This window comes from Jaculus jaculus, chromosome 18 (assembly GCF_020740685.1).
Source record: "Jaculus jaculus isolate mJacJac1 chromosome 18, mJacJac1.mat.Y.cur, whole genome shotgun sequence".
Lineage (NCBI taxonomy): Eukaryota > Metazoa > Chordata > Mammalia > Rodentia > Dipodidae > Jaculus > Jaculus jaculus.
The window spans coordinates 10,933,199-10,950,767 of NC_059119.1; the positions used below are offsets into that span (position 1 = coordinate 10,933,199).

Below are 17,569 nucleotides of genomic sequence, written 5' to 3' on the forward strand. Positions count from 1 at the left end.
TGCAGAAATGAAACGTCCGCTCAGAGGAACCATCTTGTTCTCAGCAACTCGAATCTGCCTGGTGGCCATGCCGGTACTGTCTGACACGTGCCAAAGAAAACCCCACTGTTCCCGATTTAGAATTATGCAGGGAAAGAGTGAGGTTTTGTGGGGCTTGAAGCTTAAACAATCTTGTGTGTGGTGGGTGGGGGTGTCGTTTTTGAAAACAACTCAAATATAAAACTGGCCAGACATGGGGGCACATACCTTTAATCCCAGCACTCAGGAGGCAGAGATAGAAGGATTGCTGTGAGTTCGAGGCCACCCAGAGACTACATAGTAAATTCCAGATCAGCCTGGGCTAGAGCGAGACCCTACCTCAAATCAGTCAATCAATCAATAAATTAAAAAACTACAACTATGAGGGCCTAACACTGAAGACTTGTTTATTTTTATTTCTTAAATTTGAGAGAGGGAGAGAGAGAGAGAGAGTGGATGCACCAAGCCTCCAGCCACACTGCAAATGAACCCCAGATGCACGTGCCACTTTGTGCATCTGGCTTATGTGGCGCCTTAACCGCTAAGCCATCTCTCCAGCTCACACTGAAGATTTAAGCCCAACGGCTCCCCAGTACCTTCTGTGATAATGCCTATCGCTTATTGTGTATTCAGTGCAGGTAGTTATTTACATAGTGTTTCACAATAACCATCGGGGAGTGTGGGTATTGGCATCTCCATTTTGTGTATGAAGAGGCTCGTGAGCTGACTTGAGATGTACCTGGATCTGGCATAAGCCAAGGCCAGAGGGTCCCTAGTTCTAAGCTCCTCCTTTTCGGGGGTGGGGGTGGGGATGGCAGCTGTCAGGCTCCTGGTTTCCTGAGAATGGCTGTCCTAATGCAATGTCCTTCTGCAACTGTACCTCCGCTGGAGCGGGCTAGTGACTCCTAGCATCTCTTAGGGCATCCCATGGGGCAGTATTGGTCCCTGGAACACGGACCCGTTTGGGCATAGAGCCACCAGCACTGAAGACCCACTGACTCAGCTCTAACCCTGGTCAGTAATTACAAAGCGCAGTGAGACAGCGAGGCCTCACTGAGCCTCAGTTTCCTTACTTGTCGGACCAGGATAGCGGTCAGTTCGGTGTGTTTGAGTCCTTACAGGTTGTCTTGGAAGGCAATGATTCACCTCCCCTTCAACTTCAGGGGGAGTGAAATTGCGTCTGGGGAGGGGTGCCTGAACTGTACTGCGAGCCTCAAACCGCGACCAGGAGGATGGGGACCCGCTGGCCCAAGTCCCTACCCATCAGCCATGTGCCTAGTGTGGGGGTGGGGAGGGGAGCTGGAGGGCGGAGTCGGGGCCCAGCGCTCTGGGTTTAGCCGTACAATCAATCCCTCATATAGGCCTGGGTTGGGGCGATAGATGCACTGCCGTTCGGGACCAAGGTGGGGCGCCGTGCGGGAGCCCGGGGGTACCAGGACAGCTAGGCCTCCTCGGGGGCCTCAAATGGACCCCGGAGTCCTCCAGGATGCCCGGTCCCTGTCGTCCCAGCCCGGTGCACCTCCCAGCCTTGCGTCCCGTGACGGAGCGCTCTAGGACACTCCCTACGTGGGGGACGTGCAGGGTGATGCCCGTCCGGGTGCCGCTGCTCGTGCTGGGGGTACTGGTGGCGGGTAGCGGTGGAGGGGCAGGGGGGGGGGACGCCGACGACTTCACGACGTCGCCGATTTCCTTTCCGGCGCTGGAGGGAGCGCCCCGTGCGTCCTCCCACCCCCCCTTGCATCCCCCCCACTTCCAGCGCTCCATCCCTGGCGCGCCGCAGCCAATGGGCGCCGAGGAGGAGGGCCGCTGTCACCTTCCCGGGGACCGGAGCGCGGGCCGGGGCCGCGCCCCACGCCGGGGGGGAGGAGGAGTCTGGGCAGGAGGAGGAGCCATCGAGCCACAGCCGGAGGACCGGGGCTGGCTGAGCCAGGCTGTGGAGGACCGGCCCGGCTGCCCCCACGCCTGCTGCGCCGCGTCTGTCCTCCCCGCCGCCGCGTCCCCCCCCGCCGAACCCCCAACATGATCGCCGCGCAGCTCCTGGCTTACTACTTCACGGAGCTGAAGGATGACCAAGTCAAAAAGGTGAGAGCCCCGCCCCGGGCGGCCGGCCGCAGCCCGGCATTCCCGCATCCGCTCGCCGCCGCCCGCATCCTCCCGCGCCCCCGCCTCTCCCCCGGACCAGCAATTGGTTAGGACCGCAGGGATCAGGCCAGGGGCCTCGTGCTGGGGCTTCTCCCCCGCCCCCCCCCCTCCAATCCGTCCACCCCGGGGCCTTAGCATGTGTGCCCGTGTCATAGAGCAGGGGGTCGGTACCCCGGAGGACCCTCCCCCCTTCCCCATCTCCCACCCCCGCTTCCGAGGCTGGGCTTCATGCTGCAGTGTCCTTGCCAAAAGACTGCGGGTGTCCGATGGAGCCCCGGGGTCAAGTGCTGTCTGGGTTGGGGGGGCACCGGTCGGCGGGGTCCTCAAGGGTAGGGAGGGTCATGGTTGCGCCGTGGGTGGAGGGAGGTGTGACCACAGAGATGCTGGGGAGGTGAGTGAGCAGCTAGCTGGAGGGGGGTGCTGGCTTGGAGGCCAGGCATCCCATGTTTGGGGGTTTCCCAGCGGAGAATGTCGGGGGGGGGGGTTGCCCAGGAAACTGTCACCTCCTCCCCGGGGCTCCCCTCCGCTACTGTAGTTGCTCGTAAGGACTGAGGACGGCGTGACCCGCTTGGCTTTCCGGAGCTCGGGAGGGGGCGGAGGCCACCGGAAACTTTGCTCGGAAGGCCTCAGGTCAGGAGCAGCACGTCCCAGTGGAATTTTTTAATTCCTGTGAAGCCATAATTTCCATTCAGTCCCAGCCCAGGAGCTCAAAGGAGAGGTTTCGGTCACTCCTAACATGGAGGCCTTGACATGTGTTCTGAGACATGTGTGTTCTTTCACTTGGACACCTGGCCCGACCCCAGGAATTATGTCTATCTAGTGTAAAAATGTTACCTGCTGGTGGGTCTTAAAGGTGTATGTCACCTTTCTGCAAACTTCTGATCAGAAACACACTTTGTCAGTGCTGGGTCTGGCCCAAGCTCCACATCCATCCACGGGTGGGTGCCGTTACTGCCGGAATTAGCTGGGATGGACAGTCAGCCCGATTTTGAAGTACAGACAGGCAGTGCTATCTACAGGTGACAGGCAGAAATGACAGGCTTGGTCTGTTTTCTGCCTGTACAACCATGGAGTGGCCCTGCCCACTTCCTCATCTGGCACCTTAGGAAATAGGCCTGCTGAAGGCAGTGACCCCGCCAAGGTCACCCTGCTAGTTAGAGGTGGAGCCAAGGCCCTGCTCCTTACTTACTCCCTCCACTCAATAACTTGAACAGCCTCTCCTGGACATGAGCTGAGGGTGGGAAGGTGCTGAGAGATGCTTCTGGGTCCCGGTGGGGACCAGGAGCTTGTAGTTTTAAGAGCTAAGCTTGCCTCGTGTGGTGGCCCGTGTCCTTAATCCCAGCACTTGGGAGGCGGGGGAGAGTTCGAAGCCACCCTGAGACTACAGAGTGAATTCCAGGTCAGCCTGAGCTACAGTGCGATCCTTCCTACTCTGTATCAAGCATGCAATCTGTGATGCATCCCGTTCCTCCATGTGCTGCTGCGTGTTACTGATGTGGGCTCCACCAGCTGAGGGACACAGACGCGTCTGCTCTCCTCGTTAGCCGTGGGTGGCCTCCAGCAGCTGAGCTGGACGAAGGTTTAGACTGCACTTGATGAGATTTCTGATTCAGCAGACACATTGTAGGTATAGTGTGACCTCAGGGCCTTCCACTACTTGAAGGGTCTGATTCACCCGTGTCACATTCTCTCTACCAGGCCCCCGCAGATATCTGTTCGTACGTGGCTTATGATTCAGCTGATGCTTAACTAAATCCTCCTTTACTCTGAGATTCCATATCCCTTCCCTCTACTTTAGAACCTTGCAGCGGAGGTTCCTGAACGTTCACCAGTTAATGATATTTATGAAGGAGACTCTTGTGGGTTTATTTATTTAAATTTTTTAGAAGCATTTTTAAAAATTTATTTTATTTATTTGAGAGAAAGAGAGGGAGAGAAAGAGACAGATAGAGAGGATGGATGCGCCAGGGCCTTCAGCCGCTGGAAAGGAACTCCAGATGCATGCACAACCTTGTGCATTTGGCTTATGTGGATCCTGGGGAATTGACCCTAAGTCCTTTGACTTTGCAGGCAAGTGCCTTAACTGCTAAGTTATCCCTCTAGCCCTTTTTAAAGTTTTTATTTTTTGTTGTTTGCTTTCGAGGTAGGGTCTCCCTCTAGCCCAGGTTCACCTGGGATTCAGTATGTAGTCTCAGGGTGGCTTCTGACTCATGGTGACCTTCCTACCTCTGGGATAGAGGGTGTGCACCACCATGCCTAGGGAGAATTTTTATTTTTGGACACCCCCCTCTCGAGGTAGGGTTTTGCTCTAGACCAGGCTGACCTGGAATTAACTATGTAGTCTCTGGGTGGCCTTGAACTCGAGGCAGTCCTCCTACCTCTGCCTCCTGAGTGCTGGGATTAAAAGCGTGCATCACCACGCCCAGTTTCTTATTTATCCTTTATTTGCACAGAGGTAGAGAATATGAACATGGGTGTGCCATTGCCTTCAGCCGCTGTCAGTGAACTCCAAAATGCATGGGCCACTTTGTACAATCTGGCTGTACATGGGTGCTGGGGAGTCTAACCCAGGTTGGCAGGCTTTGCAAGCAAGTCTCTTTTGTTTGTTTGTTTTTTCGAGGTAAGGTCTCACTCTAGTCCAGGCTGACCTGGGATTCACTATGTGGTCTCAGGGTAGCCTTGAACTCATAGTGATCCTCTTACCTCTGCCTCCCGAGTGCTGGGATCAAAGGCGTGCTCCACCTGCCGCTCACCTGGATGCTGCCCCTCACCCAGAACTGCTTCCTGTGTGGGAGTATGAGAGCATGGTGGGGTGGGTTGTGTGACCCTGCTAAGTGGGGGTGTGTCCGTAGCATCCTCCCCTGGCTGCCTTAGAAAGCAAGCGCTCCTAGTGGGCGCGCGTTCCGATGTTCCAGGCACTGTCACTAGGTACTGGGGACGACATCTATCCTCTGGGGCTCAGGACTTATTAGAGGCCCGCCCTTCCCAGCTGCTACTTATCACTGGGAAGGTTGCCTTGGGGGTGGAGGGCTCTAAACTCAGCATACCGCCCTCCAAGGGACCCAGCGAAGACTGCTCCAGCGTGGGCGGCCATGATGATTCAGCCTTCCGGTCCTGGAGGCCTCTGGGGGCTCTGGAGACAGACCTGGTGTCTTCCAGTAATCCACACCGGTCTTCTGGCTACGGTGGGAGGAGGGAAGTTGGATCGGGCTGGGGAAGGTTATCAGGGTGGCAGAGAGAGTGGGTATCATTTCTCTCCATTGACTGGGAGACACATCCTATAGTCCAGCCTCACAAAAACACATGTCTGACTGCACAGCTTGATACCCCACATCCTGGACTGTGTTTGCAGTTATTGGTCAGTGGGTGTCCTGACATGAGGCTGAGCCAAATGTGTAGCACATTTTTCTTGCACTCTTCTGATGCTTTCAGGAGGAAAGAGGCGCGTGTGTGAGCAGTTCCCTTCATCAGAATGCTGGGTCCGATGACCTCTAAGTGACTTTAACATGCCTTGCATCCCGCCAGCTTGTACCACTGTGTCCCCATGAGGGACCTGGCTGCATAGTGTGTCATTTGTTTAGAAAAGATGGATGGAGCCAGGAAGTTCCAAGCTTGGCTTCTAAAGAAAGACAAGTCTTTTCCTCTAGGGCTTGTCAGAATCCCTCGGTTTTCACTGGGCGGGCTTCCCAAAGCAGTCCAGTCCTCCTTTAGAAGGTGAGCAGACAGGTGTGATGTCATGTCCAGTGGCCCAACCCAGGAGTCCTTGGCCGGGGGAAAATGTGTTACAGTATGCTTAGCAATTAGGGGCCACCCAAGCACCATGTTCTGGGAGCCTGGGTGTTCACAGCTTTATGAAAAAGCAGAAGAAGGGAGAGAGGAAAGAAAGAAGAGAAAACAAAGAGAGAGAGGCGGAGGAAGGAAAGAAGGGAGGAGCCGGGCACGGTGACTCACCTGGAATCACAGCACTCCCACAGGCTGAGGCAGAAGGACCCAGACAGAGGTCAGTTTGACTACATAGTGAAACTCATGTCTCAAAAACACACAAAGAGGGAAGCCAGACACATCCTGCAGCTTCCTCCACTCCCTGTGGCCATGAGGCCTATTCCTTTTTGTTGGGGAGGTGAGAGAATTAGAACTTTTTTTTCCCTAAACTTTATTTATTTACTTTGGTTTTTCGAGGTACGGTCTCATTCTAGCTCAGGCTGACATGGAATTCACTGTGTAGTCTCGGGGTGGCCTTGAACACATGGTGGTCCTCCTACCTCTGCCTCTCAAGTGCTGGGAATAAAGGTATGTGCCACCACGCCCGGCTTAAACTTTATTTTTATTTACTTATTTATTTGAGAAAGAGAGAGAGTGAATGGGTGCACCAGGGCCTCCAGCCACTGCAAAGGAACTCCAGATGCATGGGCCACCATGTGCATCTCTGGCTTACGTGGGTTCTGGAGCATCGAACCAGGGTCCTTTGGCTTTGCAGGCAAACAGCTTAACCGCTAAGCCATCCCTCCGGCCCGAGAGTTAGAAATTGCTGTCCACCTTTCAACTTGGTACAAATAGCCAGGTAGGTGAGTCTTCGTGGCCTGCGCCCCAGTGGCCCCCTAGGGGCTATCCCAGGTTGCTCCCATTGTTCGCGTGGTTGGATTGGGAGGGACTGTCGTGAGGGAATAAACTGGGCTGCGCGGTGCCTCCTCAGCCGACCACACCGGCTGGTGCTGCCGCCTCCCACGTCCCTGCTGCTCTCTGGGGAAAAGCATGGGCGGCTTTCTCCCCGGAAGACTCTGGCTGGGAGTGCCGGGCACCGTCGTCGCGTGCTCGCTCTTCTGTCTGCACCGAGGAATTCCTGGCCAGCTCTGAGCATGCCTGGCTGCCCAGGACCCGGGAGAGATGTTGCACAGGCAGGCAGCTGCCCTGTCACCTCTCCGCGAGTCAGCAGTGCCTGCCAGTCACCCTGTGACTGGTTTAAAGTCCCTGTATTATCACCTTTCTCATCGCTGGGACTCACATTAGTTTAAGGGGCTGGGAGATGGCTCAGTGACTGAAGACACTTGCTTGCAAAACCTGACATTCCAACGCCCCAGTACCCAGATGTGCTTAGTGGAGCACGGGTCTGTTGTTTGTTTACAGTGGCAGAAAGCCCTGACACCTCCATACGCACACTCTCTTTCTGTCTCTCATAAATAAATAAAATATTTTTTAAAAGTTTAAGGAGCCAGGCGTGGTGGTAGCGGACGCCTTTAATCCCAGCGCTCGGGAGGCAGAGGTAGGAGGATCGCCGTGAGTTCGAGGACACCCTGAGACTACACAGTGAATTCCAGGTCAGCCTGGGCGAGAGTGAGACCATACCTTGAAAAACTAAAACCAAACCAAGCCATAAGTTTCAAGGAGGCAGATTTTTTTCAGTTTATAGTTCCAGGTTACAGTCCATCGTGTGGGGAAGGCGTGGCAACAGAAACATGTGGCAGCTGGTCACACTGAACCCACAGAGGGGAAGCCGAGAGATGATTGCCTCTGTTCAAGCAGGTTATAATACAGCCCAGGACCCCAGGCCATGCAAATGATCCTGCCCACACCGCCTCTGTTAGCCTAATCACGATAATCTCCGTAGGTTTGCCCAGAGGTTAACCTAAATCAGAATTTTTTTTCTTTTTTTTTTGGTTTTTTAAGGTAGGGTTTCGGTCTAGCCTAAGCTGACCTGGAATTTACTATGTAGTCTCTGGGTGGCATTCAACTCATGGTGATCCTCCTACCTCTGCCCCTCAGGTGCTGGGATTAAAGGCACCACCACGCCCGGTTTAATTTAAATGTTTTAAAGGTCTCTTAGCTTTGAGCATCCTGAAATACTAGGTATCATATCAGATACCAATTGTATATCATTGAAATTACATTATAAATGCTAGAAACAGCCTGCAGGGGGTGTGCACGCCTAGAATTCGAGCCCTTTGGAAGCTGAGGTAGCAGGATCACTGTGAGTTTAAGGCTAGCCTGGGATTACATAGTGAATTCCAGGTCAGCCTAGGCCAGAGTGAGACCTTATATCAAAAAATGAACAAAATAGCCTGGCGTGGTGGTGCATGTCTTTAATCCCAGTACTGGGGAGGCAGAGGTAGGAGACTGAGATAGAGTGAGACCCTACGTTGGAAAAAAAAAAAGAGAGAGAGAAATGTAAGTTATTAGGGTTGGAGAAATGGCTTAGCGATTGCAAGCCAAAGGACCTAGGTTTGATTCCCCAGTACCCACGTAGGGCCAGATGCACAAGATGGCTCATGTGTCGAGTTCGTTTGCAGTGGCTAGAGGCCCTGGCAGTTCTTTCTCAATTTACTTTTCTCTCTCAAATAGATAAGTAAAAATATTTTTCAAGTGTGACTCATTTTTATTACGAAATATGTAAGACATAAAATTATTGAGGTTCACATAACTAATGTATGTGTGTTCATACTCAGCTTGAAAAGTTAGACATTATTATTATTAGTTTTCGAGGTATGGTCTCACTGTAGCTCAGGCTGACCTGGAATTCACTATGTAGTTCTCAGGGTGGCCTTGAACTCACGGTGATCCTCCTACCTCTGCTTCCCAAGTGCTGGGATTAAAGGTGTGTGCCACCATGCCCGGCTAGATATAATTACAGAGTTACATTATAGACGTTACGGAAATCATTCCTGTTGCCACCACTGATTTCATTTTCTTGTCTTTCTGGAGGTGACGTGTAACCTGGGTTTGATGCTTACCCCTTCTATGCATGCTTTTATACCTTTTCTTTTCATTATATACACATATACCTGTAAACCACATGGAGCATCGTAACTGCTACCACACTGCAGCGAGCTGCAACACTCATGATATTAGCGCTCTGTGGTTGTATGTTTTTACAACTGGTGCTGTATTGTATGCATTTTTATTCCTGCTTTTAGCTCATTTGGTGGATTTTTTTTTGTCATATTGATACATGTAATTTATTCATTTATGTTGCTAACTTAGTGTTACATTGTGTCCATGTTTTATTTTAGCCATTTACTTTATTTATTTGAGAGAGACAAAGAGAGAGAGAGAATGGGCGTGCAAGGGCCTCCAGCCAGTGCAAAGGAACTCAGGCTGCATGTGCTGCCTTGTGCATCTGGGGAATCGAACCTCGGTCTTTAGGCTTTGCAAGCAAGTGCTTTAACTACTGAGGCCTCTCCCCAGCCCTTAGGCATTTTTTTTTTTTTGAGAGACATTTGGGTTTTTGACATTTCTGATCACAATGTGTCTGTGAGCTCTGGCTCCAGTTTGCCCCGTGACCGTGGGCTGGAACTAGCAGGTGAAGAGGTGTGTGCACTTTACCATTGATCAGTTTGGCCATATTGCCATCCCTAGAAGCTGTGCCCTGCCACACTCCCATCAGAGGAATGTGTGTGTGACCAACCCTTGGTGTGATGAGACCATTGCATATTGTCTTTTACAGTTTGGTTTCCTAAGCCATTTCCACACCCATCACAGCAAAGAAGCTTCTTGTTCGCTCATTTCCTAGCTTACCTTATCTTACAGCCCTGGTTCCTGGTTGCAGTCTGGCCAAGTGAATTAGAGAGAACTAGTTGTGAGCCTTTTTTGAGGGGCCAGTGAGGAGGTGGCTGCAGGGCCCTCCCCTTGTTCTTGGGTGACTGGCAATGAAACACATGTATGACTTTTTGCTCCACCCCCCCCCCCCTTTTCTGGATCTACCTCTGGCAGGGCAGGCTTATCTGTCTTCTAAGCATTCCCAGTCCTGTTAAGGAAACACACACGCACACACACACCAGAACTCAATCAAGCCAGCAGCCACTTTCAGTCTATATTCCGTAAAAGGAGAGGGTGGCTATAGGGAAAGCTGAATGGGGCAGCCTGCAGCCCAGCCCCTTGCAAGCTGCAGCTGACCCGGCGATGCTGACCCCGGCCCTGGCAGAGAATGTCCTAGCAGGCTCGGTGCAGTCCGTGTCAACTCCAGGCTCTGCACACTGAGAGCCATGGTGCGGCTGTGTGCTCTTTCCTCTGCATTTAGTACCATTTTTTCTTTCTTCTTTCTTTTGTTCATTTTTTGAGAGTGACAGAGAGAGAGAAAGAGGCAGATAGAGAGAGAGAATGGGCCGGCTGTGGTGGCGCACGCTGGTAGGATGTTGCTGAAGAGGCAGAGGCAGGAGGATCAGGAGAGAGAGAGAGAGAGAGAGAGAGAGAGAGAGAGAGAGAGAGGGCGTGCCAGGGCTTCCAGCCTCTGCAAACGAACTCCAGACGCGTGCGCCCCCTTGTGCATCTGGCTAACGTGAGTCCTGGGGACTTGAGCCTCAAACCGGGGTCCTTAGGCTTCACAGGCAAGCACTTAACCGCTAAGCCATCTCTCCAGCCCTGTTACCATTGTTTTGAGATTAAAATTATTTATTTGTGGATGTGTGTGTATGCATTGTAGGTGCTGGGGGATCAAACCCTGGGCTGACACTCTTTTATTTATTTATTTTTATTTATTTATTTATTTATTTTTTGAGAGAGACAGACACAGAGAGAAAGACAGATAGAGGGAGAGAGAGAGAACGGGCGCGCCAGGGCTTCCAGCCTCTGCAAACGAACTCCAGACGCGTGTGCCCCCTTGTGCATCTGGCTAACGTGGGACTTGGGGAACCGAGCCTCGAACCGGGGTCCTTAGGCTTCACAGGCAAGCGCTTAACCGCTAAGCCATCTCTCCTGGGCTGACACTCTTTGTAAGCAAATACTTTTGACCACTGAGCCAACTCCCAGCTCTTAGTATCATTTTTTAAAAATATGATTTATTTGAGAGGGGGTGGAGAGACTGGGCACATTGGGTCCTCTAGTCACTGTAAATGAACTCCAGAATGCATCTGGCTTATATGGGTTCTGGGGAGTCGAACCTGGATTCTTAGGCTTCTTAGGCAAGTGCCTTAACTGCTTAGCCATCTCTCCAGTCCACTTAGTATTTTTGTTTGTTTGTTTTTCGAGGTAGGGTCTCACTCTAGCCCAGGCTGACCTGGAATTTACTCTGTAGTCTCAAAATGGTCTCGAACTCATTGCGATCCTCCTACCTTGGCCTCCCGATTAATAACTTTTTTTTCCCCCCCAGTTTTTCGAGGTAGAGTCTCACAATAGTTCAGGCTGACCTGGAATTCACTATGTAGTCTCAGGGTGGCCTCGAACTCATGGCGATCCTCCTACCTCTGTCTCCTGAGTGCTGGGATTAAAGGTGTGCACCACCACACCTGGCTCACGAGTAATTGCTATCATTTTTCAAAGTATAAATTTAAACTACCTCTCTCCCTCCCCTCCTGTCCTTCCTTCCTTTCTGAGAGATAGTGAGAGTAAGAGGCTGATAGAGAACGGGCATGCCATGGCCTCTGGCCACTGTAAACAAACTCCAGACACATGCATCACCTTTTGCGTGTGGCTTTACGTGGGTACTGGGGAATCGAACCTGGAACTCCCATAGTACAAAAAGCCCCGTCCTTGTTTTTATTTTTTGTTTTGTTGAGACAAGGACTTTGCAACGTAGCCCAGGCTAACCTGGGACTGTGTAGCCCAGGTTGGCCTTGCACTAACTCGTGATCCTCCTGTCTCAGCCTCTCACATGCTGGGATTACAGGTGTGTACCACCACTGATTGCCCTGGCTTTGAAGCTCTCCAGGTCACTTGTGTCTGGGACATACACAAGGCCATGCAGCCATCACTACTGTCTAGTTACAGAATGTCCTCAGCACCCCGAAAAGAAATGCTATCCTCATTAGCACGCACTCCTGGTTCACCCCTGCCCCGACTCCAGGCAACCACTAATCCACTATGGTGTTTGGATTTGCCTCTTCTGGACATTTCACATAAATGGAATTGTACAAAACATGACCTTTTGTGTCTGGTTTCCTTCCGTTGGCATACTGAGGCTCATCCATTCCATAGCGTGGGTCAGTCCTTCGACAAGCCATTGTCTCGGGGTTCTTCGTTTGTTATCCACTTGTCAGCTGATGGACATTTGGGCTGTCCCCCTTAGGGCTGTCATGAATAATGGTGCCTGTGTAGATTCGTGCATGAGTTTATTTATTTATCTTGGCTTTTCAAGGTAAGGTCTTGCTCTAGCCCAGGCTGCCCTGGAATTCACTCTGTATTCGCAGGGTGGCCTCAAACTTATGACGATCCTCCTACCTCTTCCCAAGTGTTGAGATTAAAGGCATGCACCACCACGCCTGGCAAGTTTATTTAAAAAAGAAACAAATAAATCTTGGGCTGGAGAGATGGTGTAGTGGTTCAGACATTTGCCTCAGGGTCAAGGGACTCAGGTTCAATCCCTCAGGACCCACTTAAGATGGAAGCACTAGGTGGCACATGTATTTGGAGTTCCTTTGCAGTGGGCTGGAGGCACTGGCGCACCCAGTCTCTCTCACTCAAATATAAATAAATAAATCTTGTTGTGCACCACCTTTAATCCTAGCACTCAGGAGGCAGAGGTAGGAGGATCACTGTGAGTTCAAGGCCACCCTGAGACTACATAGTGAATTTCAGATCAGCCTGGGCTAGAGTGAGACCCTCCCCTGAAAAAAAAATCTCTGTGTGAATGTGTGTTCATGTGTGTAAGTTGTGTGCGCACCTGCCACAGCGTGTGTACCATAGCACGCGTGCGGAGGTCAAGGGACAACTTCACGTGGTAGTCCTCGGCTTTTCCCTTGTTTGAGGCAGGGTCTCCTGCTGGCCGCTGAGTATGCCAGCCTAGCTGACTCACCTGTGTGGGGAGTCTTCTGTCTCTGCCTCCCATCTTGCTGTGAGAGCATGAGGATTACTGTGAACTCCTTTACACAGGCGCTGGGGACCTGAACTCAGCAACACGTTACCCAGTGAGCCAGCTCCCCAACCGTAGACGCCTGTGGTCTTACCATCGTTTTATGCCCAACACTTAAAAAAAAAAAATATTTATTTGAGAGAGAGAGGGGGAAAGGGAGGGGAGACCTAGCCATTGCAAACAAACTCCAGATTCATTTGCCACCATGGGTACGTATCTGGCTTATGTTGGTTCTGGGGAGTTGAACCTGGGTCCCTCCTTAGGCTTCGCAGGCAGGCGTCTTAGCTGCTAAGCTCTCTCTCCAGCCCCTCAACTCTTTTTTGTGCAGCGGTTTCGGGAAACATCCAAGGAGGGAAAGGTTGGTGGGAGGTGCAGAGCCGGCTTCGGATTATCCGGTTCCGTGACGCTCCCCAGGTCTCCTGCTCCTCCCCAACACCAGCTCCGGCTCCCCACCTTCTGCTCACCCCCTCCTCCTGCCATCACTCAGGGTTGAGGATCCCCTTCCTGTGGAAATTGGTCTAATTTACAGTGAAATGTTAAGAATTTGTAGATTTCTTTCTGTCCTCTTTCAGTTGTCTCCTCCCCCACCCTTACATATATTTATTTACTTTATTAATTATTTGCAAGGGGGAAGAGAGAGAACAAGAAAGTGGGTACTCCAGGGCCTCCGGCCACTGCAAACGAAGTCCAGACACATGCACCGCCTTGTGCATCTGGCTTTATGTGGGTCCTGGGGAGTTGAATGGGGCTGTCAGGCGCTGAGGGCAACTGCCTTTGACCACTAACCACTGAGCCACCTCTCCAGCCCCCTTGTTTACAGTTTACAAGGGGACTCCCACAACTCTGGAGGGTGGTGCATACTCAGTGTCCCCTGGATTGCCCTGTGCTGGCCTATGCTTGGCCATGCTGCAAACCACTGTTGATTCCATCTATTGATTGCATGCACTTCACCACCATGATTTACCCAGAATTCGTTTGTCTCGTGGGTCCTGGTGCCTTCCAGGACTCTGCTGGGTGGGCAGGGTGAAGTGAGTAGGACACTCAGGGCCACCACCTCTGTAACAAAGACAGCACCCCCTCTCTGTTCCATTTACAAAATGATTTGATTTATTAAGATTCTTGATTTGGTTGAATCTTTCCAGTGAGTTTCCAATGTATCACTGATTGTGCCGGTCACACCCTGAAAGTAACGTTGATGTGATCTTGGGCAGAATGCAGTAGAGTCGATATGGGACCCGGATGTCCTTGACACCCACGTGAGATTTTGCTGTGCTCAGAATCAGAACTCGAATCCAGGGCCTCTGACTCCTAAAGCCATTGGTGGGTCTCAGGGCAAACTGCCCCCCAAATATGGCCTCTTGACCTCTGAGAAAGCTGTGGAAGCAGGAAGGCCCCCTCTCTTCTCCCCCACCTTGCTGCTCCCTCCTCCTGCAAAGCTGATTATAAAACCGAGGAAGGATTCTTCTAGGACTCCCTGAAGTGAGTCTTAAGATAGATCTCATTTAGGAAGCTGCCATCCCATACCTGAGGTAAAAGAACATCTTTACCGCTGGAGGAAGGCGGAAAGAGAATCTGAGCAAACAAGCCTTGTAAAGCCGCCCCCCCCTCCCCCCGTTTGTTGATCTTGAGACAAGGTCTTGCTTAAAGCCCTGCTTGGCCTCATGCTCTGATCTTCCTGCCTTAGCCTCCAGGGTACTGGGGTTGCAGGGGTATGGTACAGCGCCCAGTTCCACCACTCACTCGTCATGAGAAAACTGAAGTTCCCTCCCTCCCTCCCTCCCTCCCTCCCTCCCTTCCTCCCTCCCTTCCTTCTTTCTTTCTTTTTCTACGAGGGTGGGGGGAGAGAATTGGTGTGCCAGGGCCTCAGCCAATGCAATCAAAGGCCAGACACGTGCGACCCTTGTGTGTGTGTGTGTGTGTGTGACCTTGCGTGCTTGCGTCACTTTGTGTGTCTGGCTTACATGGGACCTGGAGAGTCGAACATGGGTTCTTAGGCTTTGCAGGCAAGTGCCTTAACTGCTAATCCATCTCTCCAGCCCCTAAAGTTCTTTTTAATTTATTTATTTGAGAGAGGGAAATAGGGAGAGAGAGAGAGAAAATGGGGGAGCCAGGGCCCCCAGCACTGCAAACAAACTCCCAATGCATGTGCCACCTTATGCATCTGGCTTACATGGGTCCTGGGGAGTCAAACCGAGGTCCTTTGGCTTTGCAGGCAAACAACCACTAAGCCATCTCTCTAGCCCTCTAAAGATTTTTTATATATTTATTTACTTATTTATTTTTTTACTTTTTATTTATTTGAGAGAGAAGACAGACAGGGCGTTCCAGGGCCTCCAGCTGCTGCAAAGGAACTCCAATTGCATGCACCACCTTGTGTATCTGGCTTATGTGAACTGAGGTCCTTTGGCTTTGTAGTTCCTTAACCGCTAAGCCATCTTTCCAGCCCTTAAATATTTATTTATTTGCAAGCAGAGAACGAGAAAAGAGAGCGAGTGAGTGAGAGAGTTAATGGGTGTGCCAGGGCCTCTTGCCACTGCAAACAAACTTCATATGTATGTGCCACTTTGTGCATTTGTCTTTATGTGGGTACTGGGGAATTGAACCCTGACCTTCAGGCTTTTTAAGCCAGTGCCTTAACCGCTGAGCCATTTCTGCAGCCCCCAAACTGAAGTTCTAGAAATGAAAATGTGGACAAATCAACTACCCAATGTGCACTGCTTAAAACGTGGCCATTAGGGGCCTCATCTTACAGGGAGAGCTGGGGCTTCCCAGGGACATCAAAGTGCCCCAAGTCCCCTGCTACCAGGGCAGCAGAGGCTTCCCAGAGTAAACCCCCGTTCTCACTCCTCTTGCCAAGAGGACCCTGGGGTCAGGCCCAAAGTCTTCCCAGTGACCTTGGCTGGGGAGGGTGGCCCAGGAAGAGAAGAAAGCTGTCACATTGAGCTAGCTAAATAAGCAGGAGGCTGTGTGGCCTCCAGGGAAGACAGAGTCCTGGAATGTGGCAGGGCCGGAACCGCAGGCTGCAGCCTCCCAGTTCCCAGTGTCCTCCGGGCTTTCCCTGGAACCCGGAGTGCAGACCAGCTTCCTGTCTGGTCTTTGTTGTGGAAGGAGGACTCAGCCCTTGGGGGACCAAGTCCAGTCACTCCTGTCCCTGTGCAGCGGTAATGAAATCGGCCCTCACCTTCCCCCACGCAGCAGATACGTGAGCCCCCATCACTGCGGATGCTGCACCGTGGGAGCATTGCAGACACCTGTGATTGGTTTTTATTTTAAAAAATTAGTATTATTTATTAGCAAGCAGAGAAAGATAGTGAGAAGAGAGACAAACAGAATGGGCACACCGAGACCTCCAGCCACCGCAAACGAATTCCAGACACATGTGCCACCTTGTGCATCTGGCTTTATGTGGGAGCTAGGGAATCAAACCTGGGTCCTCCGGCTGTGAAGGAAAGTGCCTTAACCTTAGCCACTTAGCTGTCTGTCTAGGCCCATGATTGCTTTACATTTTAAAAAATATTTTATTTATTTATTTATTTAGGTTTTTGAGGTAGAGTCTCGCTCTTAGCCCAGGCTGACCTGGAATTCACTATGTAGTCTCAGGGTGACCTTGAACTAATGGCGTTCCTCCTACCTCCCGAGTGCTGGGATTAAAGGTGTTTGCTACCACGCCCAGCTTAAAATTGTATTTTTATTTATGAGAGAGAGAAAGAGAATGGGCACACCTGGGCCTTTAGCCACTGCAAATGAACTCCAGACACATGCAGCACCATATACATCCGGCTTATGTAGGTTCTGGGGAGTTTTATCTAGGACTTCACAGTTCACAGGCAAGCGTCTTAACTGCTAAGCCATCTCTCCAGCCCCTGTGATTGCTTTTTTTTGACAATTACTTTTATTTATGAATTTGCAAGCAGAGGGAGATAGAAAGAACTTGAAAGACAAAGAGAATATATGTGTCAGGGCCCCCAGCCACTGCAAACGAACTCCTGACACGTGCGCCACCATGTGCATTTGGCTTTACATGGGTACTGGGGAATTGAACCTGGGTCCTTAGGTTTCACAGGCAAGTGCCTTAACTGCTAAGCCATCTCTCAGCCCTTGTAATGGCTTTTTAGTCTGTCCATTTGATCGGGAAACGAGGACATGGCCAGTGGCATGAGCATTCCGGCTGTCTTTGAGAGTGACGGAGCCATTCTCAGCTTTTGGTTGGGCATTAACCCAGAAGCAAGGGTGCCAGATGGTCTTGGTCACACAAAACCTGCACTGAGTCAGTGGCCTCCATGTTCTTAACAACTCAGTGAATGAAATTCACAGACTACAGAGGGCAAGGTTTAGAAACCTTTTATTTATTTATTTATTTATTTATTTATTTATTTATTTATTTATGCTTTGGTTTTTTGAGGTAGGGTCTCACTCTAGCCCAGGCTGACCTGGAATTTAGTATGTAGTCTCAGGGTGGCCTCAAACTCACAGTGATCATCCTACCTCTGCCTCTCGAGTGCTAGGATTAAAGGTGTGCATCACCACGCCAGGCTATTTATTCATTTTTTTGAGGTAGGGTTTCACTCTAGTCCTGGCTGTCCTGGACCTCTCTATAGTCCCAGGCTGGTCTCAAACTCACAGCATTCCTCC

General features: G+C 51.3%; 1 protein-coding gene across 1 annotated transcript in view; it reads left to right on the forward strand.

Moving 5' to 3' along the window:
• Window positions 1–1,941: 1,941 nt before the first annotated feature.
• The window catches only part of Hk1 (hexokinase 1), a 79,124-nt gene continuing 63,496 nt past the window's right edge, over window positions 1,942–17,569 (forward strand). Inside the window, exon 1 of the mRNA XM_045137375.1 lies at window positions 1,942–2,100. Within this exon, the coding sequence (XP_044993310.1) occupies window positions 2,038–2,100 (63 nt within the window). The 5' untranslated portion in view covers window positions 1,942–2,037. The remainder of the gene's footprint in view (window positions 2,101–17,569) is intronic.